Source organism: Ahaetulla prasina, chromosome 4, assembly GCF_028640845.1.
Source record: "Ahaetulla prasina isolate Xishuangbanna chromosome 4, ASM2864084v1, whole genome shotgun sequence".
Classification (NCBI taxonomy): domain Eukaryota; kingdom Metazoa; phylum Chordata; class Lepidosauria; order Squamata; family Colubridae; genus Ahaetulla; species Ahaetulla prasina.
This window is the reverse complement of record NC_080542.1, coordinates 86767601-86793806: the sequence shown is the minus strand read 5'-3', so window position 1 is coordinate 86793806 and position 26206 is coordinate 86767601. Positions and strand designations below refer to the sequence as shown.

At 36.7% G+C, this 26206-nt stretch overlaps 1 protein-coding gene across 11 annotated transcripts in view; it reads left to right on the top strand.

The window, feature by feature from the left end:
* DNAJC13 (DnaJ heat shock protein family (Hsp40) member C13) overlaps window positions 1-26206 on the top strand; it is a 151945-nt gene that overhangs the window by 75480 nt on the left and 50259 nt on the right. For 10 of the 11 annotated variants that reach the window (XM_058183947.1, XM_058183944.1, XM_058183943.1 and 7 more), the window contains 12 exons: window positions 3084-3185; window positions 3563-3667; window positions 6592-6794; window positions 7093-7177; window positions 7341-7495; window positions 8314-8359; window positions 11254-11408; window positions 11605-11806; window positions 12874-12989; window positions 13237-13315; window positions 23793-23928; window positions 25841-26025. In XM_058183947.1, coding sequence (XP_058039930.1) covers window positions 3084-3185; window positions 3563-3667; window positions 6592-6794; window positions 7093-7177; window positions 7341-7495; window positions 8314-8359; window positions 11254-11408; window positions 11605-11806; window positions 12874-12989; window positions 13237-13315; window positions 23793-23928; window positions 25841-26025 — 1569 coding nt within the window. The remainder of the gene's footprint in view (window positions 1-3083; window positions 3186-3562; window positions 3668-6591; window positions 6795-7092; window positions 7178-7340; window positions 7496-8313; window positions 8360-11253; window positions 11409-11604; window positions 11807-12873; window positions 12990-13236; window positions 13316-23792; window positions 23929-25840; window positions 26026-26206) is intronic. The other variant, XM_058183949.1, reaches the window with a different exon arrangement.

The following is a 26206-nucleotide window of genomic DNA, read 5'->3' as shown; positions in this document are numbered from 1 at the left end:
GGCCTCCAAGGTCCCTTCCAACTCTGTTGTTATTATTATTATTATAATTTCTTCCCGAACACCATCACTCTGCTAAACAAATAATTCCCTCAACACTGTCAAACTATTTACTAAATCTTCACTACTATTAATCTTCTCATCATTACCATCACCCATCTCCTTCCACTTACGACTATGACTGTAACTTTGTTGCTTTTATCCTTACGATTTATATTGATATTGATTGTTTCCTGATTGTTTCCTGATTATTTTGTACCCTATGACTATCATTAAGTGTTGTATCTTAGAATTCTTGATGAACGTATCTTTTCTTTTATGTACACTGAGAGCATATGCGCCAAGACAAATTCCTTGTGTGTCAATCACACTTGGCCAATAAACTATTCTATTCTATATGACCATAGAAGTGTCTTCAGACAATTGTGATAAACACCACCCCTGTAGTCAGGCTCAACAAGTCAATGGAAATCTTTACCTTTACCTTCAGTAGATTTTTTGATAATAAAATGCAAATGGGCTTAGAGTCATAAGAAAATATTGGGCTATTCAGGATCAGTCTAGTGTCGCAAAATACCTTTTATTCAAAAGGTATTTTGGCTGAAGTGTATAATATAGATAGATCTCAGTTAACAACCATAATTGGGACCAGCAACTTCACTGTTAAGTGACTAGCCGTAAAGAGAAAAATCATGTGACTTTGTTGTCTTAACAGCAGAATTTCTAGTTGTAGTTGTTAGCAAATGACTTGAGGCCATTAAGCGCAACATCACATAATCACGACTTGTGACTTTCTGCCAGCTTTTGAATTTGTCAAAAGCCAGTGATAAAGTTCACAAATGATGATCACATGACTGCAGGACACTTTGGCCATCATAACTGCATATCAGTTGCCAAGCACCTGAATTGTGATCGCACAACCATGAGAATGGTGTGATGGCCACAAATTTGAGAACTGGTCTTTGTAAAGTGCCATTGTAACTTTGAATAGCTGATACATTATTGGTTGCTAGGCAAGACCAGCTGTATATACGATTCAGTGATGATAAAGAAAACGAAGTCAGGGGTAATGCTTTCAGAATTAAAATAAAATTTAGTGGTTGAATATTTGTAGATTTATAATTGAATGTTTTCCTTTAAAATCATATACAGTGTTCTGTTTTTCAGTTTACACATGAAATGCATGTTAGAAATGAGGGACTTATTTAACACATGTACTATTCATCTTATAAAGTTATCTTCTTCACTTTTCCAGCCATAGTTTTCAAGAAAAATAAACTAATGGATAATAACAGAATTCATGACCAGTTCTCTTTTAATTTTCTGGAGAATATTGTTTTTTGTAAATCATGAAAACATAGCACTTAAATTTATGACAGCTGAGATATGTAAATTTATAAACTACATTATTTGTTTTGTTTGGGCAATCTTATCTAAATATAAAAATAAACTGCAGTATAATAATTATAGAAAAAGGGATCATTTATCAACTACAAGTGATAAACACATATCCCTTCCTGATGCATATCCTCCATGTTCTGAAAACCCAAGACTGGATTATTGCAAAGATGCTTACCATGGGCAGCTCTTAAACAGTCCAGTAATTAAGACAGGCCTACAATGCTGCAACCAAGTTGATAAATTACTCTAAATAATCATTGTTTTGATTCAAACCTGGAACAAACTTCGCATTTTTGAAGTTCTGTCAAATTCTTTCAGCGGAATAATGTCAGCGTCTGGATGATTTTGGTTATTTCAGGGAAACAGATTCTTGGGCAAATGGTGTAGGACAGTTACGGCAATAATGTAAAGCAGAACCAAAAGTTCTGAAACCCTATGCATTTTTTCCAGTTATTGCCTCAAAAATTTTCTGTTTTCTTTATTGCCTCAAAAATTTAGAGGGCTATCATAGGAGTCGTCAGAGAAAAGGCTAGCTGGTTGATTGGTAGGTTATGCCACACCTATATCAGGAACATTGCAGGGAGGGAAGAATACCAGTCTTATCTACCTCCTTTTAGCCACCGATATTGGTTTTTCTTCACTTATTCTCACCCACCCCGATATTTATGCTCAGAATGGGCCTAATTCATTTTTAAAAAATATCTAAATGTTTCAGTTCAGACACAGACCATCCTAAGATGTCACATGATTCTAATCAGTACCCACTTGTATTTCAAACTGTATTCAAATTATTTACTACAGTGTACTGTGTACAGTATGGTGTACAGTGCAAAAAGTCATAGACTTTAGTTTCAAATATCTTTCAGGATAGTCTAATCCTCAATTGTCCTCTGCATTCTGAGATCATTAACGAGCCAGCTTCCACATAAATAATTTTGTCTTTCATATTATGAATTTTTTATTATGAAATTGACTGAAGCTGAATTGGAGCAAAATATATTTTAGAAGGGATCTGTAAACATATCTTTTCATTGTGACTTAGAACTGTTTTTATTCTGAATTGTTTTCTTTTTAATTTTACCACTTTTTGGTATATTTTTAGCCATTGAAATTTTTCAACACACATTTTTGCTAAATAAATGGTATATTTATGCTAAATAAATACTAGCTTTTAGAAACTTATTTTCATTTCACATTTTTTAAAATCTGCTATAAAATAATGGTAAGGACATATGTCAGGGCTAGTAATGTATCCAACTAATGAATTTTATAGCCTTTACAGTTAAAAGTAGGATTTCTCTGGGAAATCACATTTTTGAAAAGTAAAAATTAATAAAGGAGAATTTTGGAACCTCTACTTATCAATTATTGTTAATAAAAATATATTTCGCCTTTACCAAAATATATACTAATGGCTAACAATGAAAGCAAGTACCAATTGTTCGTCATTTATTCAATAATTTATTGAAATCTAATATTACTAATAAAATCAGTAAATGATGTAAAATGAAAGACTATAAATAAATGGAAGCTAGTTACAATTTTATCACTAGAACTCTTTATTTCTAAGGCTGTTTATTTTCTTCTTACCTTAAGATTAGCATGCTTACAATAAAAATTAGACTGGAAAAAATCATTTTTAAAAGTATGTGATTTCTTACAAATTCTTTACACTCTTATTACAGAAAAATGTTAAAGAGCTTATGGATTCAAATGGTATCAGAATCCTTGTGGATCTCCTTACTCTGGCCCATCTTCACACAAGCAGGGCAACAGTACCATTCCAAGTATGGCATTTTTATTTTTTTTTAAGCTTTGTATAAATACAAATAAGTGCAGATTCTCATAAAAACAAAAATATTTATCACATTGGAATTAATCTGAAATTTAGCCTGTTCAAAATTGGGAAGTTATTTAATGTGTTTTTTAAGACTTGGGTTTGACTACTAATTGGCTCATTTAAGACACCTGTCGTCTAAAGTTCATCTGCCCTTCCCTGTATGGTTAAGTTCTCATCCTTTGGTCCAGTAATTTGAAAAATTGATGAGTCTGACTATATGTACATTCTAACAAGACAGTGACATTTGTACATATAAATTGATTCTTAAACTGTAAAATCTATTTTTCTAGATTACATGATGCAAAATTTACTTTTCTTTTTAAGAGCAATGTTATTGAAGCAGCACCAGATATGAAAAGAGAGAGTGAAAAAGAATGGTATTATGGCAATGCAGAGAAAGAGAGAAGAGGCCCATACAGCTTTAATGAGGTATCTTTCAAAAATTTTGTTTTATATTGAAATAATATAGTGTTGGATCTTGGCCTTATAACATTTCTCAGAAAGGAGTATGTTTATAAATGGTGAAATCATATGTGGGGGTCCTCAGTACTCTCTGAGCTTGATGGTTACTTGCATTCATTATTGGCATTGACATTACCATCATCAGTGCTAGTAGGGATGGAAGTTTGCTCTCAGTATATATTCTAGTGGCTTGCGCTGTCAGTTTTGGGAATGGCCTTGGTAGTTCTGTGGTTCGGCCGTTTATTGTTAGTTGTTCACTGTTAGCAGTTCCTTGATTGGGATATTGATGTCAAATGAGGCAGGAAAACATTTTATTCAGCTATGCCACAAACAATAGTTAAATATAATGTACATTCAGTTTGAACACCCCAAGTGGCGACTATACACTTGGATCTCACCAAAGGGAGAACATTGAAACCAAATTGACCACATATTATGCCAGAAGAGGTGGAAAAGTTCCATCCTCGCTGTGAAAACATTCCATGATGCAGATTGTGGATCAGATCATGAACTGTTAGCTGCCAAGATAAGGTTCAGGTGTTGCAGTGTCAAACGTCCACCCATGATTGAGAAATTGGATGTCAAGAACATTCCCTGCATATGCAGTTGAAGTTAAATTAAGAACAGATAACAGAAGTTAAGAACATATTTGAACTCCTCAACTTCAACTTGCCCCAAGAAAGGCAACCAGCTGAGCTATGGGCCAACTGTCATTAAAGTAGCCCAAAACATATTACGTACCATCACTAAAGTAGCCCAATCGTCATTAAAGTAGCACAAGAACATATTGCATACACGAAACCAACAAAATTGGCCAGATTGATATAACAGGCTGCAAAAGAGACGAGGAAAGAAAATGCTATTGGTGACAGGGAAGAAATGCAAAGACTAAATGCAAAGTTCCAGAGAGAGGCAAGAAAAAATAAAAGTATTGAGCTGAACAATGTAAGAAACTAGGAACCAGCCATGAAAGGTCATACAAGAGAGTGTTTCACTTATGTGAAGAAGGCTGGAAACCTCTTTATGATAAAAAAGATTAGAGGAGGTAATGTGCAGGAATTGCATTACCAATTAGCAATCAAAGAACAATGTTGCCAATATGCAAAACAACTTTACACAAAAAGCAAGGCCAAGAGTAAAAAAAGAAGCGGACCTGCCAGAAATGGAACCAGATATCCTGGAGAAATAAGTTGTGTGGGCACTCAACTAGCTGCCTAACCACAAAGCCCCAGGAGTTGATGGAATTTAAGATAATCCAGAAATACTTGAATTTAGTCACCAACAGTTGATGTACAAGCAAGATTTCAGTAAGGAAAAGGAATACATGATCATATGCCAATCTACATTGGATAATGGAAAAAGTAAAGGAATACCAAAAAGATCTCTACATGTGTTTCATTAACTACACAAAAGCCAAGATGTTGACCATGACAAGCTCTGGAACTGCCTCAAAGAACTGGGAATATCACCACATCACATCCAGTTCATTCAGTTATTGTACTCTGTTCAGGCAGCCACTATAGGAACGGAATATGGAAAGACAAAATGTTCAGAATTTAAAAAGGCACTTGGCCAGGTTGCATTCTGTCATACTATTCAACATGTACACCGAAATATTTTTGAGAAGTACACATTGGAGGACCACTGGGATTAAAATTGGTGGTAGGACTATCAGCAACCTCCGATATGTTGATGATACAACATTGCTCTCAGAAAATATTGAGTGGCTAATCCTGAGTCAAAGATGAAAGTGAAAAGTGAAAAGTTTGGATTGCACCTTAACATCAAGACAATAAAGATAATGACAATGACAATGAACATACAGGTCAAAGTGCAGATCAACAATGACACTATCAAACTAGTAAAGGAATTCATCTTCCTCAGCTATAAAATTGACCAAGTGGTGACTGCAGCCCTGAGAACAGAAGGTGTATAGCCTTTTGAAGAACTGCAATGTATGGCATGAATAACATCTGGAAGAGTAAAGATGTCAGCCTCACAACCAAATGCACATTTGTTAAACCAGTAATTTCTCCAATTTCAACTGCAAAAATAACAAAGAAATCCTAGACTGAACCTTGCAGAAAATATCACTTGACAAGACAAGATTGCCAGACAGAAGCTGTCATACTTGTGGTCATGTCATGAGAGCTGACTCGCTTGGAAAGTCAATCATTCTGGGAATGATCAGCGATAAAAGAAGGGGCCACCCTAATATCCACTGGCTGGACAGTATAAAGGATAACATGGCAGAGGCAGTATGAGACAGAGCAGCATGGAGAGTGCTGATCCATATAGTGGCTAAGGGTTGGACATGATTGGATGGCTGATGACAACAACAATGATGTGCCTAGAAGTCCACCCATGAAGTTGTCAGGAATAACCAGTTCATGCTATGCATTTGCATGATGGATTTTCTTGTGGGGGAGGGGGAAAGGACAGTTTCTTTCATTATTTTCCTTTTCTTGGGAATGAAAAACAGAAGGATTACTACCAAGTGAGGATTGCTACCAAGGAGTTGTTTTCTGTCTTTTATTGTGGGAAAGTTTTTACTTTCAGCCTAAGTGATCAGTATTTTATAGTTGAGGTATTTTTCCCAAATCAAATATTCTAATGAACCTGGAATAATTGTCTATTTTTAGTCAAGAAATTTTGATTTATGGCATAGTAGAGATTTGGGCTGTTTGATTAGTCCTTTAGATTTGCCCAGATTGTTTTACTGTTTCGTCTTTGGCAAGATAAAGTATTTTTACATATCTGCTTACATAGACTAATGTAAACATGATTTTAAATATCTTGGATATATTCACTACTACTTGCAAAAACTGAACATTTGTCAAACATATTGTTCCAAAAAAAGTATTCATTATAGTATTCAATTTCTAATTCAGATGCAGGAATTGTGGACAGAAGGAAAATTGACTTCAAAAACACGCTGCTGGGCCCAAGGCATGGATGGATGGCGACCATTGCAAGTTATTCCTCAGTTGAAATGGTGTCTGCTGGCCACTGGACAAGCTGTGCTAAATGAAACAGATCTGGCTACGCTTATTCTCAATATGCTTGTCACAATGTGTAGCTATTTTCCCAGCAGGTAAAGAACTTAGATTTCAGGTCGCTAATATTTTTCGTTATTGCAAAAGTCTTAAATGGTCCATTTCTGGGAATGAAGACAGTGAAAAACTGTTCAAGAAGCCACTCCAAAAAAACATAATTCTTCACTGTAAAAGAGGTCAGTCTCTATAAAACTCATACATTGAGCTAGTAAAGAGTTTGTTCTAGGAAAAAACAAGAACGCGAAGCACAAAAGAATGTCTGCTAATTAGCCAAAAGACAATTGAAGCAAATTATTTTGTACTAATATACTGATTAGAAAAATATATTTATTTTAGAGATCATGATAATGCTATTATAAGACCTTTACCCAAGGTGAAGAGGCTTCTCTCAGACAACACTTGCCTTCCCCATATCATTCAGGTAAATTGACATTCCATCTTGCCTTTCAAACATACTTCATTTTCTGCTTAATTTTCAACATGCTATGCATGTTTATGGGTTTTTTTAAACTAAGTAATGTTTTGGATAGTAACTGAGCAATATTTTAATTTGAAATGAATATTTAACTTTTTTTACACTACAGCTTTTGCTGACTTTTGATCCCATTCTTGTTGAGAAGGTTGCCATATTACTCTTCCATATCATGCAAGACAACCCACAGTTACCTCGTCTTTATCTCAGTGGAATATTCTTCTTCATTATGATGTACACTGGTTCCAATGTACTCCCTGTTGCAAGGTGAAAACAAAATTTCCATATCTCTCTGGGTTGTTTTGAGTAACATGCAATCTAGCAATCTGTAAGTCTTTTATTTTCTATTTAGCATGATGTTCAATCCTAGATCAGTATGGAAGCCAGACTTTACTTAATGGCCAGTCAAAAGATCCAGCCATTTCCTGCTTATTTTGTCATTTTTTGCACCAGTCCCTAGAAGAAATGAGAAAAATACAAAATACAAAGAGCAAGCCATGAGTACAGAAATCAGAATTTGTAAATCAACAGGAGCCCATAATGTCAAATTGTGTTTTACTGTGAACCATTGTATTTATAAATCATTGTGTTTTATTGTAAACCATTATTTATTTCTGAGGCTAGATAGCTTTAGACTCCACATTATCTCTTAGCAATATATGCAAACCAAACCATTATATTGTAGTGGTGATAAGGGTCAATCTGATGATGCGGCATTCCCTAAATAATATAATATTAAATTACTAGTAAGTATTAAAGTTTAGAGCATTTTTTCTCAACATTTTTTTGGGGAAAACCTTTTGAAATAATTCTTGGTGAACGTCTGCATAAAAATTTATTTAAAGCTCATGATATATTAGCATGATCAGTAAGCTGAATTGAGGCGTATAAAAATTCTAACCACTGTAAACCTTAGCATTATAAAATGTGCAAACTTTAAAAAACTTTTTTAAAATCATGATTTCTCATTGACCTCTAGGGCTCTGCAGAAGCCCTCTGCAGAAAATAAGTGAGAAAGGCTAGCTTAATAGAAGGACTTGAATTGTAGAATTCATAACATTTAATCAAATACATTTATCTTTTAGGTTTTTGAAGTATACACACTCAAAGCAAGCTTTCAAATCTGAAGAGGTAAGATAGATTAATAGTAAAAACCAGCGTTTTAAATTTCTGAAAATAAACCAATCCTAAAGCATTATTTTGGTTATTTTTAGTCTCTTAACTTTTCTTGAGGGTTTTGTTTGCTATAAACAAAATATTTTTACCTTTTACTAATGGTATAATTACTAATATATTGATGATAAAATTTATCTATCTATATCTAATTATTTACACCAAAGAATTCTGTTTATATAGTGCTCAAATTATTTTGTTAATTTATGATGACAGAAATCAACAACTCTAAAGAAAGTAAGTAGGTTGCTTTGCAGTATTAATATAGCAAACAAAATCCTCAAGAAAATAATTTAATTATCATAATTTAATTATGAAATATTGGTAGAAAGGAAAACTGAAGAAATATTTCTGTTTATTTGATTAAAATAGTATTCTGAGTAATGGAAATAAATTGCTTAGTGGAAGAACAAGCTGGATTTAAACTAGAGCACTCCACAATAGACATTTGTTTTATTTTCCACTCTGATAACAAAACAACTAATTAATGGCAAGAAACTGTTTGCCATCTTTCTAGATCTCAGTGCTGCTTTTGACTCTATAAACAGAAACATTTTGTAGAAGAAATTGACTAAGTTAAACATGGAAAACATTTTTCTTGGTTAGGGCCATATACTCAAACACTCATTTGAAAGCCCGTATAGATGTTACTGCTTCTTTAAAAGTATACCTACCCATAGTGGTGTTGGACAGAATTGTATCCTGAGCCCCAGTGCTTTTTAATCTCTGTTAATGTTCAAAAATAGTCCAAAGATCCATAATAAATGCATTAATATTCTTCTATATGCTGATAATATAGTTCTAATGGTACACTCTCAAATTGACCTGAGAAGACTAATGTGAAAGTTAAGTATCTGCTATGCTGTTAATTTTCTAAATATCAAGAAAACCAAATTTAAAATGATAGTATTTAGCAAAAAAAAGAGTGTGAAATATAATATAGATTTCACAGATAAATGAGGAACCTATTGAATAAATTATTAGTTTTTACTTGTTTAGTTGAGGTTTTTACCAATACAGGGGTATGGGTAAATCATTTTAAAAGAAACTCAGCAAAAGTTGAGACAGGTATTAAAAGAGTATATAAATTATCTAATAATTATCCAGGTACCTTGATCCCTGTACTGAAAATTTTCACACCAAAAATAGTCCCAATGCTGACTTATGATGCAGAATTGTGCGGCCTTACCAAAGCTACCTCATTTGAACAAGATCAGACCTTTATTTTTAAGAAGCATTCTAGGAATTGATAAAAACATGTAAGCCCCCCAGACCACAGCAAAATCAGATATCTACTTCATATATAACCAATTCATAATTAAACATTTTGCATACTGGCAGAAGATCCATTCAATGGACCCTTATAAGCTATCCAATATATGTATAGCGGAATAAATAAGTATGGCTCAGCCCAATTCCTAGATAATCCAATTTTTCAAAATTATTTCACAGCATGGATTTTCCATCTGGTATTTATTCTCAACTGTTTCCCAGACAAGGGAATTTTTTAAACATAAAGTGTTTAAAAGATATCACACTGATATACAGTTACTGGCAACCAATAGTTCTTTTAGCTAAGAACAGAACTTTTTTTCAACTTGAAAAATACCTGTCAATAAGTCTGATCCAATTCTCAAAAAGGGTCTGTTCTAGTGTTGGATTTGAATTGCTAGATTCCATGGATATTTCTATGATCTGTCATATCATGAGCAGACATGTATATGTGGTATCGCAGCCATCAAACATATTGATCATTTATTGTTCGTCAACTTAGCCTTTGATAGTTAACATCCCTACTTGAAAGCACAGTTTACTGGAATCTATACATTGTGAACAGAACTGCTAATTTTATAGTCAAGGCTGGCGGCCCCCAGGAGTAGGGCCTTCTCTGTGGGGGCACCGACACTCTGGAACGAACTTCCCCCTGGCTTACGTCAAGTGCCTGATCTTCGGACCTTCCGTCGTGAGCTAAAAACACACCTATTTATTCAAGCGGGACTGGCATAATAGTGTTAAATTTTAATTCGGGGTTTTATTAATATTTTTAAAATTTTAAAATTAAATTTTAATTATCAGCCTTTTTGTAATTTGCTAGGTTTTAAATGTTTTAATTTGTATATATTTCGTGTTTTATCTTGGCTGTACACCGCCCTGAGTCCTTCAGGAGAAGGGCAGTATAAAAATTTAATAAATAATAATAAATAATAATAATAATAAAAGGCAATTGGTCTAAAAACCTGTTATATTGAACAGTTGGGGTATCCTGTAAAGATGATAAATTTGCCTAAATACTGATTCTTTATCTTTACCATATATATTTTATTTCTATATTTTCCTTTTATCTATTTTATCCTAGAAATATATCCTGTATTTTATTTTTGCTTTACATTTTTAATATGGTTATAGGCCATAAGGCTAATCAGTCAATAAACTTATCTCATTTGTATTTAAATAAAATTTCAAGTAAATAAAGGTGCAATTCAGTCATTTTGGACCTGCTAAATTTCAAATCTTGTTGACTAAAATTAAAATCTGGCATAAATAGGGAGCATCATGATGGTTAAAGCAATTATTTTGCTGCTTTTATTAGGTTGTAAGCCACCTAGAGCCACTTCTATGTGAAATGGGCAGCACTCAAATATAATAAATAAAACATAAATATCTCACACATTTAAGAATAAATTATACTGAAAAAGTCTGCAAAAGTAGTCACAATTTTTTTACTAGAAAATAAGAAACTTTTTAATATTAGCATGCTTATTTTTTTAATAATTGTTTTTTATTTAAAATTTTATTTTTTTAATGTTAGCATGTTTATTTACACTTATTTGTGTTCCTGGTTTCTTTTTTAGGCAAAAGGTCAAGATATAGTTCAGAGAAGCATTTTGGGGCATATCCTTCCAGAAGCTATGGTGTGTTATTTGGAAAATTATGAATCAGAAAAATTTTCGGAAATTTTTTTGGGTGAATTTGATACTCCAGAAGCCATTTGGAGCAATGAAATGAGGTAATTAATTTAACATATCCTGTAAAACAAAATACATTTTTTTCATTGTATTCCCATTGACAATTGCTGCCTATAATTAATTTATTAGATGTCTTTACAGCTTGTAACAAGGAGCAGATTTAATGTCTAATAAGAAAATCAGTGCCTGAAAGAATGTTAATGTTTCTTTGATTAAAGAGATATTTGCAATTTGCAGGCGCCTAATGATAGAGAAGATAGCAGCACACCTTGCTGACTTCACCCCACGTCTTCAAAGTAATACAAGAGCACTTTACCAGTACTGCCCCATACCAGTTATCAGTTATCCTCAACTGGAAAATGAGCTGTTTTGCAGTATTTATTACCTCAGACATCTTTGTGATAAGTTTCGGTTTCCTGATTGGCCAATTAAAGATCCTGTAAGTCAATTTGTGGTCATCTTCCTAGTTTCTAACATTGTGGACTTAAGAAATATATGGAAGTATTCCAAGAAACATGAGATCCCTATCTTCATGGCTGTCAGGCTGATCATGCTCCAATTGTGACATAAATGTTTATATGTTTAATTTAAATTAGTTGACATTGTTCTTTCAAATTTGTAAAAAATAATACAAGGAAAAATAAGATAATTTTTTCCTCTCTATTCTTCTTGAAAATAACTCTTTGAAAGAGCTTTTGTGACCATGTTATCAAAAATTAGCACCATAGCACCATCATTCTGAAGATATGAAAAGTAAGGAATTTTTAAGAAGAACCCTCTCCCCCAAACCTAGTCCCATCCATTTGCTACTATCACCCTGCCTGTTATGGTCCATATGCTCCACCATCCCAAATTTGTTAAGTATAGCCAGGGGTGAAATGCTCCCGGTTCAGACAGGATCACACGATCCGGTAGCGATGGGGCAGGTAGTTCGGAGAATTGGTAGCAAAAATTCCTGGCCCCCCCCCCCACTGCCCATGCCTCGCTGTACCTCTTTGTCCCTGAAGCACTTGGTGGTGATATAGCTGCAAACGGCCTTAAATGACTCCCGCGACATTTCAAAGGACCGCACTATAGCTGATCAGCGCTGTAGGCAGCTAGTAGACCAGTGCCTCTATTTTTAGAGAAGGTAGACCGGTACCTGCCGAAAAAAAGACAGTTGGTAGACCGGGGCCTCTCAGTAAAAGGCAGTTGGTAGACCGGGGCCTCTCAATAAAAGGCAATTGGTAGACCGGGGCCTCTATTTTTAAAGAAGGTGGACCAGTGCCTCCCAAATTTTGTATACTTTATTATTTTTATTATTTATTATTATTGACCATTCCCATTCAGTCACCTGACCACCAAGCAACACCCACCAATTAAGCCACACCCACAGAACCCGTAGGGAAAATGTTTAGATTTCACCCCTGAGTATAGCTATCATCTATAGATAGCAATATTAGAAGAGTGAATACTACATAAAAGGCCCTTACATGAAAAAGCTAAATAGACATCTTCTATATTCAGGTTAAACTCTTAAAAGATACTCTAGAAACCTGGAAGAAGGAGGTTGAAAAGAAGGCACCTACAATGTCCATAGACGATGCTTATGAAGTTCTGAATCTACCAAAGGGTCAAGGGCTGTAAGTTTCTAGTTATAAAATATAATTATATAAAATATAATTGAAATAAAGGCTTAAATTATACAGACTTGGATGTTATACAAAATGTATAATTTGAGTGGATCAGATCAACTATTTCAAAGACGCTGTTGCCAAAATTAAAATTTAATGTTATAGATGCAAAAGGTCACTACAAATGCGGTTTTTCTTCTGACTAACAAGACTTTTGAATTGTAGTAATACATATAATATTTTCTGTACTTTATAGACACGATGAAAGCAAGATCAGGAAAGCTTATTTTAAACTAGCTCAGAAATACCACCCTGACAAGAATCCAGAAGGTCGGGTGAGTGTCTTATATTAAATATCCGTGATGCTTAGAGAAAATGTTGTATCTTAATCCAGTACAGAACCTTTAGTATGTTAAGCTTTCCCACTTACTTTACAAAATAGAATACATTAATATATGCATTCCTTTGTTTGATCTCTCTTTCATCCAAAATCCATATTAACTAACATTTATAAGGCCAGATCTGAAATTATAAAATCACTTAACAAGTTTCTAAATATTCTTAATTAAGTAATATTATAAATAAAGATTTATGAATTAGGAAGGAGGATGGCGCTATGGAGAATCTGTAGTAGGTCAGTTAGTCACACTGAAAATATGAATACACATTCACATTTAAGGTTTCCTGTCCTATGCTTAGGCTGACTTGACTCTAAGCTAACTTAAAGAAATCCAATCTGAACTGAAGTTGTCATTTCTGTGCTGAATAATTTCCTTGCAGCTGTGCCCTTCCATATTTGTGTTCCAAGAAAGTAACGGGCAATTCTTTCTTTCATGTGGTCAAGTGTTCCTGAAAATATTTTCTTATAGGTAATCCTTAACTTATAACCACAATTGAGTCTGGGACTTTGGCCATAGTTGTTGCAGTCATCAGTTGAATCACCGTGATACAATTTTACAACTGTTTTTACTAAGCGAGTCAGTGAGTGATTGTTTTTTTTGGTAAAGGTTTAATTTTTTATTTCCTATACACAAGTTGTAAATGTATATTTTCTTGTCCTTAATTAATCATACATATACATACTTTTATGAAGAAAGCATAAAAATAAGATATTTTAATTACATTTGAGGTTGCTCTTCTAGCCTTTCTTTCCACTCCTTTCACAACAAACCTTCTCTTTCCCCTCCCTCTGTCCTCTCCTCTCCTACTTCCCTCCTCCTCCTCTCCTTCCTCTTTCCTACTTCCCCTTCCTCTCCCCCACTCCTCCCCTCTTTTCTCCCTTTCTCATCTTCTCGCCTACTCTTGACTCCTATCCTTTCTTCCTCTCCTTCCCCTTTCTTCCATTCCTCTCCCTCCCTCTCCTCCTCTCTCCTTTCTTTCTTCTTTGTTATACAATATTTCCCTTATTTGGTATCCAAGCAACTCTGAGTTTCTAGTAATATATATTTTCTTTTCAATTTCTTTTCCATTTTACCCAATCTATCAATTCATAATTGTACATTTATATTTATAATCTTCTTTCTTTCCCCCCATCCCCCTTTTCCGTTTACTCTGGCGTTATCTGGATTTTTATTTCTTTTTTGTCATTTCCCTCATTTAGCTTTCTGTTTATTTAAATTGTTTATCTATCATCTTTTATTCATATCTCTTTTCTTTTTTTTCTTTTTTTTATTGAAAAAGTTTTACAAGAACAATTAAATTTTCCTTCCTCCCCCTCCCCTCCTTCCCCCTCCAAAACCCCCCTGCCCCCCGACTTCCCAGAGCAAACACAAGGTATAGTTCAATAAACAAACAGTCATACATTAAAATTTTAAAATCTAACACAATTATAATCCTTCTCTCTCACATAACCTGACTTCTTCCATTAAAATCAAAAACAACGTCCTTCATTCAAAGGCAATCTGAAATTTCTTAATCTGATATCTGTTTTGAATATAATCAATCCAATTCTTCCATTCATTTAGATATTTTTCTTGAATACTGTCTTTCAAGAAGGCTGAGATTTTAGCCATCTCAGCCAAATTGGAAACTCTCAATATCCATTCTTCTATTGTGGGTAATTCTTTTTTCTTCCAAATTGTCCAATCAGCAGTCTTGCTGCTGTTATTAAGTTCAAAATCAATTTAGTCTCAATCACTGTACAGTCTGTTGTTATTCCCAAAAGGAAAAATTGTGGTAGGAACTTTATCTTCTTCTTCAGAACACTCTGCATAATCCACCAAATTCTTATCCAGAAAGACTTAATTTTCTTACAAGTCCACCATACATGAAAATATGTAGCATCATCACAATTACATCTCCAACATTTCGCTTGCATATCTGGATACATACATGATAATTTCTTAGGATCTAAATGCCATCTATAAAATATCTTATAAAAATTTTCCCTTAAATTCTGCGCTTGCGTGAATTTAACATTTCTAACCCAAATTTTTCCCATGCTTCCAACATTATTGGTTCCTGAATATTCTGTGCCCATTTTATCATACAATCCTTTATTAAATCTCTTTCAGAATCTATTTCTATCAACACATTATACAATCCCTTTATATGCCCCTGGGTTTGATTTCTAATTTGTTTAACCAAATTTTCTTCATTTTGAATAACACCAATTTTCTGATCTTCTTTCCATCTAGCCCATATCTCTTTTCTAACCATACATAGAATCTTTAACATGTCTTGAAATACACTGATTCCTCTTTATCTTTTATTCTTAGAATTAATCTATTCATTTCCGCACAGTCTAGAATCTTTTTTATTACTTCACCTTCTGATGGGATTTTCTCTGTCTTCCAATTTTGCGCAAATGCAAGTCTTGCTGCTGTTATTACGTGTATAATTTTATTTATTTATTTTATTTATTTATTGATCAAATTTATATACCGCCCTATCTCCCGAAGGACTCAGGGCGGTGTACAGGCATTTAAAAACATATAAATACAATATAAAAACAATTAAAAAACTTATTCTAAAAAGCCCGTTAATTTAGAATTAAAAATGTAGAATAAAACCCAATTTAAAACCAGTAATTTAAAATCTAGCTCAGTCCTGCACAGTTAAATAAATATGTTTTAAGCCCGCGGCGGAAGGTCCGGAGGTCCGAAAGCTGACGAAGTCCGGGGTAGTTCATTCCAGAGGGTGGGAGCCCCACAGAGAAGGCCCTTCCTGGGTGTCGCCACACGACATTGCCGCGCTGACGGCACCCTGAGGAGACCCTCTCTGTGAGAGCGCACGGGTCGGTGAGAGATATTCGGTAGCAGTAGGCGGTCCCGTAAGTAACCCGGCCCAATGCCATGGAGCGCTTTAAAGGTGGTCACCAACACCTTGAAGCGCACCCGGAAAGCCACAGGTAGCCAGTGCAGTCTGCGCAGGATGGGTGTTATACGGGAGCCACGAGGGGCTCCAGCTATCACCCGCGCAGCCGCATTCTGGACTAACTGCAGCCTCCGGATGCCCTTCAAGGGGAGCCCCATGTAGAGAGCATTGCAGTAATCCAGGCGAGACGTCACGAGTGCGTGAGTGACCGTGCATAGGGCATCCCGGTCCAGAAAGGGGCGCAACTGGCGTACCAGGCGAACCTGGTAGAACGCTCTCCTGGAGACGGCCATCAAATGATCTTCTAAAGACAGCCGTTCATCCAGGAGGACGCCTAAGTTGCGGACCCTTTCCATCGGGGCCAATGACTCGCCACCGATGGTCAGCCGCGGATTTAGCTGACTGTACCGGGATGCTGGCATCCACAGCCACTCTGTCTTGGAGGGATTGAGCTTGAGCCTATTTCTCCCCATCCAGACCCGTACGGCCTCCAGGCACCGGGACAGCGCTTCGAGAGCTTCGTTGGGGTGTTCCGGTGTAGAAAAGTACAGCTGGGTATCATCCGCATACAGCTGGTACTTCACACCGAAACCACTGATGATCTCACCCAGCGGCTTCATGTAGATGTTAAACAGAAGGGGCGAGAGGATCGACCCCTGCGGCACCCCACAAGTGAGGCGCCTCGGGCCGACCTCTGCCCCCGTCAACACCGACTGCGACGGTCGGAGAGATAGGAGGAGAACCACCGATAAACGGTGCCTCCCACTCCCAATCCCTCCAACCGCGCAGCAGGATACCATGGTCGATGGTATCGAAGGCCGCTGAGAGGTCTAATAGGACCAGGGCAGAGGAGCAACCCCTATCCCTGGCCCTCCAGAGATCATCCACCAACGCGACCAAAGCTGTCTCCGTGCTGTAACCGGGCCGAAAACCGGACTGGAACGGGTCTAGATAGACAGTTTCATCCAGGTGCAAGGTAAATTGATATGCCACCATACTCTCTACAACCTTCACCGCGGCGGGTTGGAGACCGGACGATAATTACCTAAAACAGCCGGGTCCAGGGACGGCTTCTTAAGGAGGGCCTCACCACCGCCTCTTTCAAGGCGGCCGGAAGACACCTCCACCAAAGAAGCGGTCGAATCGCCTGAGCCAGCCTCGTGTCACCTCTCGAGTGGCCAGCACCAGCCAAGAGGGGCACGGGTCCAGTAAACACGTGGTGGCATTCAACCTACCCAACAACCTGTCCATGTCCTCGGAGCCACAGGGTCAAACTCATCCCAAACAATGTCACCAAGACCACCTCGAGCATCTCACCCGCGTCACTGCAATCTTGGTCCAGACCATCCCGAAGCTGAACGATTTTATCGTATAGATAACGTTAAACTCCTCAGCACGTCCCTGCAGCGGGTCATCCCGCTCCCCTGGTGTAGGAGGAGCGAGTCACCCAAACAGGGCGGCTGGGCGGTTATCTGCCGATGCAATGAGGAGGAGGCGAGCTACGCCTCGCTTCCTCAATGCCACTAGGTAAGTCCTAGTATAGGACTTCACTAGTGTCGATCAGCTTCGAACGGCTAGACCTCCAGGAACTCTCTAGGCGTCTTCTCCGGCGCTTCATCCTCTCAGCTCCTCGGAGAACCAAGGAGCCGGTTGGGACCTGCGCCGGGTCAGAGGCCGCAAAGGCACAACACGGTCTAAGGCCCCGCCGCGCCCGTTCCCAGGCCGCAACAAGTTCCTCAGCCGAGCCGTGAGCCAGACCCTCAGGAAATGGCCCAAGCTCCGTCCGGAACCCATCCGGGTCCATCAGGCGCCTGGGGCGGAACCAACGTATCGGCTCCGCCTCCCTGCGGTGGTGAATGGCGGTCAGAAAGTCCAGGCGAAGAAGAGAGTGATCTGACCATGACAAAGGTTCAATGACTATTTCCTTTAAGTCCAGATCTCTCAACCACTGACCAGAGAGAAAAATCAAATCCAGAGTGCCACCCCCAATGTGAGTAGGGCCATCAACTACTTGGGTCAGGTCCAAGGCCGTCATGGAAGCCGTGAACTCCCGAGCTGCCGTCGATGATGAGCCGGAAGATGGCAAGTTAAAGTCCCCCATGACTAAAAGTCTGGGGGTCTCAACTGCCACCCCAGCCAGCACCTCCAGGAGCTCGGGCAGGGCAGCTGTCACGCAGCAAGGAGCCAGGTACGTGATCAGCAAACCCATCTGACACCTACGACCCCATCTCACAAAGAGGGATTCGCACCCGGCAATCTGAGGTACAGTGGTCTCCCTCGGCTCTAGACTCTCTCTAATCACAACCGCCACCCCCCCACCCCTACCCTGGGCCCTCGGCTGATGGAATGCACGGAAACCCGGCGGGCACATCTCAACAAGGGGCACGCCCCCTTCAGTGCCCAACCAGGTCTCCGTAATGCCCATAAGGTCCGCGGAACCCCCCTGTATAAGATCACAGACAAGGGGGGCTTTGTTCACCACGGACCGGGCATTGCACAACATCAACCAAGGCCCAAGCTCTGAGGATCCTGACCATCCGGGAACGGAAAAGTCCAAGGGTCGGAGCGTGATCGCTTTCAGACATCGAGCACGCGCTCCCGAAACTTGATATGACCCTCGCTTCGCCATACCTGCCTCTCCCACTTACCGTGTCGATAGAACCACCCTCACAAATAGGAACACACTCCTCCCCATAACCTCCGAACCTGATAGAAAAACCGCCATGAGCATGTGCAGGAACTGGCCCCTACCCGACGGGTTACCCCATTACCCGCCTTACCCTCCCACCCTTAAAATTCCCTCTCTAAAAACCCCACAAGCTCTTCTTTTGCATGCCACCTCTGTGGGTCCCAAGACCCGTCATGGAGGCCGGCCCTTGATAACGAGGCGGGCCATTCCTGCGAGGCGGGGGCACCTCGCAGGCGCAAGAGTTCACAAGACGAATAGCGCATAACAACTGAAGATAAACAGATAAAAAATAAAAATCGGCAATAAGAAGGGTCCATCTCCGAGTGGCAGAGATGTCATAATATGATGGTAGTCCAAAATGAGGATGGGCTTCAGATGGAAAACAAAAACAAAAAGGACAGTCTAGATGGCAGTCTGCCCATGCCTCATCCAAACATCCTGGAACGGGGGTGGGGGTGCATCGGTCGTGGCACATGACCTCCTCTGTCCCCAAGCAAGTCTTACCCCTCTCCCCAATAGCCCAAATAGGGCCAATCCCAGCCATAAAGATCTCAAAAATTAAATGTAATTAAATACATATCTTCTTTGCTATATCTTTCTGGCAAAATATCCAATAAAAAAATCTCTGGCTTTAATTCTATAGGTTTATGTAACATTTCCTTTAACCATGTCTGTATTCTAAACCAATAATTTTTTGCTTCTGTACATGACCACCACATATGATAATATGATCCCGGCAAATGAGAACATTTCCAACATTTAGCTGGTTTATCTTTAAACATTTTTGCTAGCCTTTCTGGTGGCATGTGCCATCTATAAAACATTTTATATAAATTTTCTTTATATGCAGTTGCCATTATCAATTTATAATTCCTTTCCCATAGTTGTTGCCATTTCTCTAATTCTATTGCATAACCAAAAAAATTTGCCCATGTTATTGTTTCTTTTACTTCTTCATCTTCTAATCTAATTTCCAATAAGTAATTATACAGTCTTTTAATCATTTTTCATCCTTTCCAGTCATTATCTGATCCAACTCTATTTCCCCAAATTAAAACCATGTTGTTTCAAATCTTTATCATATCTTGATTGTATCTGCAGTCTTGTGTACCAATCAGTCTCAATTCCTTGTTTTTCTAGATCTTGTTTCTGTTTTAGTCTCCCTTCTCTGTTAAAATGTCCTTATACCTTACAATATTGTCCATATTAATCATATTTGGATTAATATGATCAACACTTCTATTTTTATTTATTTAATTTTTTTTGCATTTATATCCCGCCCTTCTCCGAAGACTCAGTGCGGCTTACACTATGTCAAGCAATAGTCAATAGTCAAGCAATATTGTGAAAGTCACGTTGGTATATCCATATAATGTTTTTCTTTCACTCTCTCCCATACTGTTAACAAACCATTTCTTACACAATGTCTTTGGAAGTATCATATTTTTTCCATACCATAAGAAGGCATACCAGCCTAGTTGCAAATCATGTTCTTCCAAAGTCTTATATTTCTCAGTAGAATCCATTCTTTAACCCAAGTTAACATCGCCGCTTTGTGATAAATTTCCAATTTGGTAGACCATTTCCTCCTCTAGTCCTAGAATCTTGAAGCAATTTCATATTAATTCTTGCTTTCTTCTCTTGCCATATATATTTCCACATCATTTTATTCAAACTCTCAAAATATTTCTTCTCCAATTTTATCGGAATTGTTTGAAAAAAAAACCAAAATTCTCAGCAACACATTCATTTTGATTAATGCTATTCTTTTCATTGATAGTTGCAGATTTTTCCATTTTTCCAAGTCTATTTCAATTTGATTTCTCAATTTATAGTAGTTATCTTCCTTCACTGTAATCTTGAGGTTAATTGGATGCCCAGATATTTCACTTTCTCCACTATTTGAATATCTAACCTCCATTAGTTGCTTCTTTTGTTTTTTTCTCATATTTTTAACTATAATTTTTGTCTTGTCTTTATTTATTTTCAAACCAACTACTTCTCCATATTTCTCTATTTGCTCCATTAGCTTTGTGCCCGTTTCTGTTGGTTCTTCCATAATGAATACTAAATCAACCACAAATGCTTGTAGCTTATATTTTTGTCTTTTAATTTTCATTCCTTTTATTTCTTTATCTTGTCTTATTTTTCTGTTTAAAATTTATAGTGTCAAGATGAATAATAATGGAGATAATGGACATTCTCGTCTAGTTCCTTTTCTGATATCTACTTTTTCTGTCATTTCACCATTTATTATTAACTTTGCCGATTGGTCTTTATATGTAGTCTTAATTATATTAATAAATCTATCCCCAAAATCCATCTTTTGTAATTTTGTGGTCATAAATTGCCAATTCACGTTATCAAATGCCTTCTGTGCATCTAAAAATAACAATATCATTTGTTTCTCTGAATGAGCATTAAATATTCCAATGTATCCAATATGATTCGTATATTGTCTTTAATTTGTCTTTTAGGCAAAAAACCATTTTGATCTGAATGTATAAATTCATTTTGCAACCTCTTAAATCTTTCCACCATAACTGATGCAAATATTTTGTAATCTGTGTTTAATAGTGAAATTGGTGTATAATTCTTTATTTGTTGTAAATCTGTTTCTTTGTTTGGTATAAGAGTTACATATGCCTCCATCCATGAGTTCAGAACTTGGCTTCTATTAATAAATCATTAAATACTTGTAATATTTTATCGCTTAGTACATCTTGAGTTCTTTATATAGTTCTACAGGTAGTCCATCTGGTCCTGGTCTTTTGCCCTATGACACCCGATGCTGTTGATATTGATGGTGATGATAGATGTGTTGTTTTCTTCATCTTGTCTCTTCAAATCACACCACCCAATTTGTAATCCAAATAATCCAATTCTTGGGTTCCAGCTATCCCTTTATTTAAATTCCAAATTCAAATTCCAGATCTGCTCCAAAATCAATCAAGCTCTTCAGGTTTTTGATACCCTAATCCACATAGGTTTAATCCATATAAAAAAAAGGTAGGACAGCTATGTCAGAGAGAAACAAAAAACCAAAAACAAACCAGAAACAATCCAAAAAGCCAAAGAGGAAAAAATGAAAAAAGGAGAAAAGAAAAAAAAAACAGATCAAAACAAAAATAAAAATTCACCAATAAAAAATTCCAAACTCAAGGTATTCACTCAAAAGGTCCAATCAAACAATAAACAATTAGAAAAAGTGTAAAATATGATCTCCGAAGAAAATTTAACAAAAATGGGGGGGGGAAAGTCGAAAACCATACCAATCATGAAAATTTAAATCCAGGAAGAAAGAACCAGAAGAGAAAAGAAAAAAGAAGAGCAGAAAGAAAAAAAAAATATCCCAAAATTCCACTATTCCAAAATCTTTAAATCCATCAGGCGAAAGGAAAAAAAAAAAGCAACAGATAGCTCAATCCTAATAGTTTACAAAAGCTTTCATTTTCCCCCCTCCTTCTGTTACAAAATCACAAGACCACTTCTTATCAAAATCTTCTTGCCAGTTTCCAAAACATTGTCCAAGGTCATTCCATTCTCATCTTCTCCTTTATTCAGTATGTTCATTTAATTTTCTCTGTCACCACTAAATGGCACTGCAATTCATTTAAAATAATCTTTAAAATATCAATATACTTTTCTTCTTTCAACTTTACGTTGCAAAACTCAAATTTTCAAAATACAATTAATCAGCCAAACAAAATCTCTTTGTCCAATCTGGTTTCAATTCATTAAATTGATTTTTCAGTTTTCAATAATTAGTCTTTATTAAAGGTTTCTGCTTCGCTACTGTTCCAGAAATGGGGAGGTAGCCTTATTCCACTCCCTGCCCTCTCCTCTTTGCCATATTTCTCAAAGAAATGTTTTTAAAAGTTCAGGAGTTAAATATGTAAAAGAAATCTTGTTTACAAGATCTCAATTTCTCACCCAGATGATTGCCTCGTTCTTTTTTCTTTTCTTCTTTTGTGTGGCCGCCCTGGCTTTTGACAGCTCCTAATGGCTGTCTTCCCTCACCGCTGGGTTGGAGGCTGATGCTGGCACTTCAGAGAACTTGCGACTTTCCAGTTCGTGCCAGCCTGCGCCTCCGTTCTTCATAGTCCCTACAGAATAGCTATGATCGCTGGGGATCCCCTGGAATGGCTGGGATATTTGCGTTTTTCCAGAGCCCCGGAATTCCATGCTGTACCACCGCGATGCTGGCCATGTCCCTCCACATAGTGATTGTTAGGCAAATCACGTGATCATAAGTCCAAATCCAATTTATTTAGTGGGCGTTCTTTTGCTGGAAAAGTTGCAAAATGCAATAATTAGAGCTGCTGGCAAGCTCTAACTCAGTTGAAGGGCGTTCCTTTCTCTGTGATGTGTCCGGTAAATTGCTGGAGCTTATCTGTAAGGAAGGAAAGATCTCCACCTAACATTTGAGGAAGAGTGTCTTTCAAACTGCAGCAGGACAAGCATAGAGAGATTAAATTTAAGGTGAGAGGAGTGTGAGTAAAGGCTAAATATTGTCAGAGTTAAGATTAGTTTATTACTGCCCTTAGAAATCCTAATTATTTCTGGTATCAGGCAATCAAATTGTGGACAAGTTCTGAGTTATGCTGTAGCATGTACTGTATTTAGTATTTGCATATTGCAAGTTTTTTGATCGAATAATAGATTGTATAATTAAAAATAGAAGGAACAGCATTACTGAAAATTATGTGCTATGTATACTTCTAAAAAACTTACTTCTTTTGCGACATTATTAAATTCATCTTCAGATAGTATTTATATACATTTTTTATCCTTTTTTTAAACAACAGGATATGTTTGAAAAGGTCAATAAAGGATATGAGTTTCTCTGCACAAAGTCCTCTAAAATTGTTGATGGTCCAGATCCTGAGAATATAATTCTGATTTTGAAAACTCAGAGTATCCTTTTTAACAGACACAGAGAAGGTAATTAGATCTAGTAACCAATATATTAGACAGTAAAAATTTAGCAAATATATACTCCCACAGTTATTAAAGAACTTCAATGCTAGAATACTACAATCCTTAGGAATTATAAACAACTGTATATAAGCAAAATTGTTGGAGTTTCAACGTGTTTGGTAGATTCTCATCCTGTAGTTAATGAATAAAGCTTAATATACAGTTCCAAATGAATATATCAAACTAAAAATAGTGAAAAATATATCCATGCAGTTTATTAAAATATTTTAGTGTCAGAATATTATATTAAATGCATTTCTCTCCAAAAAAGAGAAGGAATTTGTTAGAAAATGTGAAGCTTGATATAAAGGAAAAATAATTGATTGTAAAACTTGATAAAATATTTGATACTTGATAAAATAGAAAAATTATCACCACCAGATGGATTTGTAACTGGCTTATCAACTGCGCTCAATGTGTAGTCCTCAATGGAACCACATCTACATGAAGGGAAGTATGCAGTGGGGTATCCCAAGGTTCTGTTTTAGGCCCAGTACTCTTCAACATCTTCATCAATGATTTGGATGAGGGGATATATCAGGAACTCATCAAATTTGCAGACGACACAAATCTAGTAGGAATAGTCAACACTCCAGAAAATAGGCTTAAGATACAGAAGCATCTTAACAGACTTGAACATTGGGCACTATCTAATAAAATGGAATTCAATGGTGAAAAAAGTAAGGTTCTACATTAGGCAAGAAAAATAAAATGCACAGGTACAGTATATGTGGTACCTCACTCAATAGTAGTACTTGTGAAACAGATCTTGGTGTCCTAGTGGACAATCATTTAAATATGAGTCAGGAGTGTGCTGCAGATGCCAAAAAAGCCATCACAGTTCTAGGCTGCATAAATAGAGGGATAGAATCAGGATCATGTGAAGTGTTAATATCACTTTATAAGGCCTTAGTAAGGCCACACTTGGAAACCGCATCCTGTTTTGGTCACCACAATGTAAAAAAGGTATGGAGACTCTAGAAAGAATGCAGAAAAGAGCAACAACAATGACTAGGGGACTGGAGGCTAAAACATATAAAGAATAGTTGCTGGGACTGAGTATGTCTAGTCTGAGGAAAAAGAAGACTAGGGTTGACATGATAGCAGTGTTCTGATATCGGGTTGCCACAAAGAAGAGGGAGTCAAGCTATTCTCCAGAGCGCCTGGAGAATAGGACAAGAGCGCCTGATAGTAGGACAAGAAACCAATAGGTGGAAACTAATCAAGGACAGAAGCAAATAAGGAGAAATTTCTTGACAGTTAGAACAATTAATTAGTGGAACAACTTGCCTCCAGAAATTGTAAATGCTCAACACTGGAAGTTTTTAAGAAGAGATTGGATAACCATTTGTCTGAAATGGTGTAGGGTTTCCTGCCTGGGCAGGGGTTTGGACTAGAAGACCTCCAAGGTCCCTTCCAACTCAGTTATTCTATGTCTAAAACAGAAGGGCAACTTCTATATTTTTAGAAGTAATTCTAGTTTACTCTTCTCCAAAGCAATATGTTTCAACCATATTCTTGCTTGAGAAACTTGTTGAGCTATTAGAGATCTTTAGTGTTATCTCCAACTTTGTGTATGTAAAATATTTTGATGTAACATAAAGAACAATGAATTCCAGATAATTCTATATGTTTATTAACTTTCTTTAGTTTTAATTATGAACGTTTATGAGGAAATATCTTTGTTGCTGTTTTAGAAAAGAAACGCCAGCAAAAGGTATTACATGTTAGGGTTCTCAGTGGGATTCAAAGACACTTCTAAAATATTAATAGCAGGAGTATTTTAAAAATCATAACTTGTGGCATAGAATAACTGAATCCTAACTTCAGAGATTTCATTGCAGATATTGATTTCTGACATTCTGTTCCTTTACAGATTTGAAGCCATATAAATATGCAGGCTATCCAATGTTGATTAAGACAATCATAATAGAAACTTCAGATAACCACTTGTTTTCCAAAGAGTCTCCTCTATTGCCAGCTGCTGCAGAATTAGCCTTCTACACAGTCAATTGTTCAGCACTTAATGCAGAAGAACTAAGGAGAGAGAATGGAATAGAGGTATATTCAAATTTACTAATAGAAATTTTTGTTGTATTATATTCTACAAAGGGGAGAATGGATTTTAAGAATGATTATTACTAAATATTTTCAGGAATTTTAATTTGCTCTTACAGGCACAATGTTATTATAAATACAAAGTTTCAAATATAAAACTGCCTTTGAGTTTGTACAAACAGAA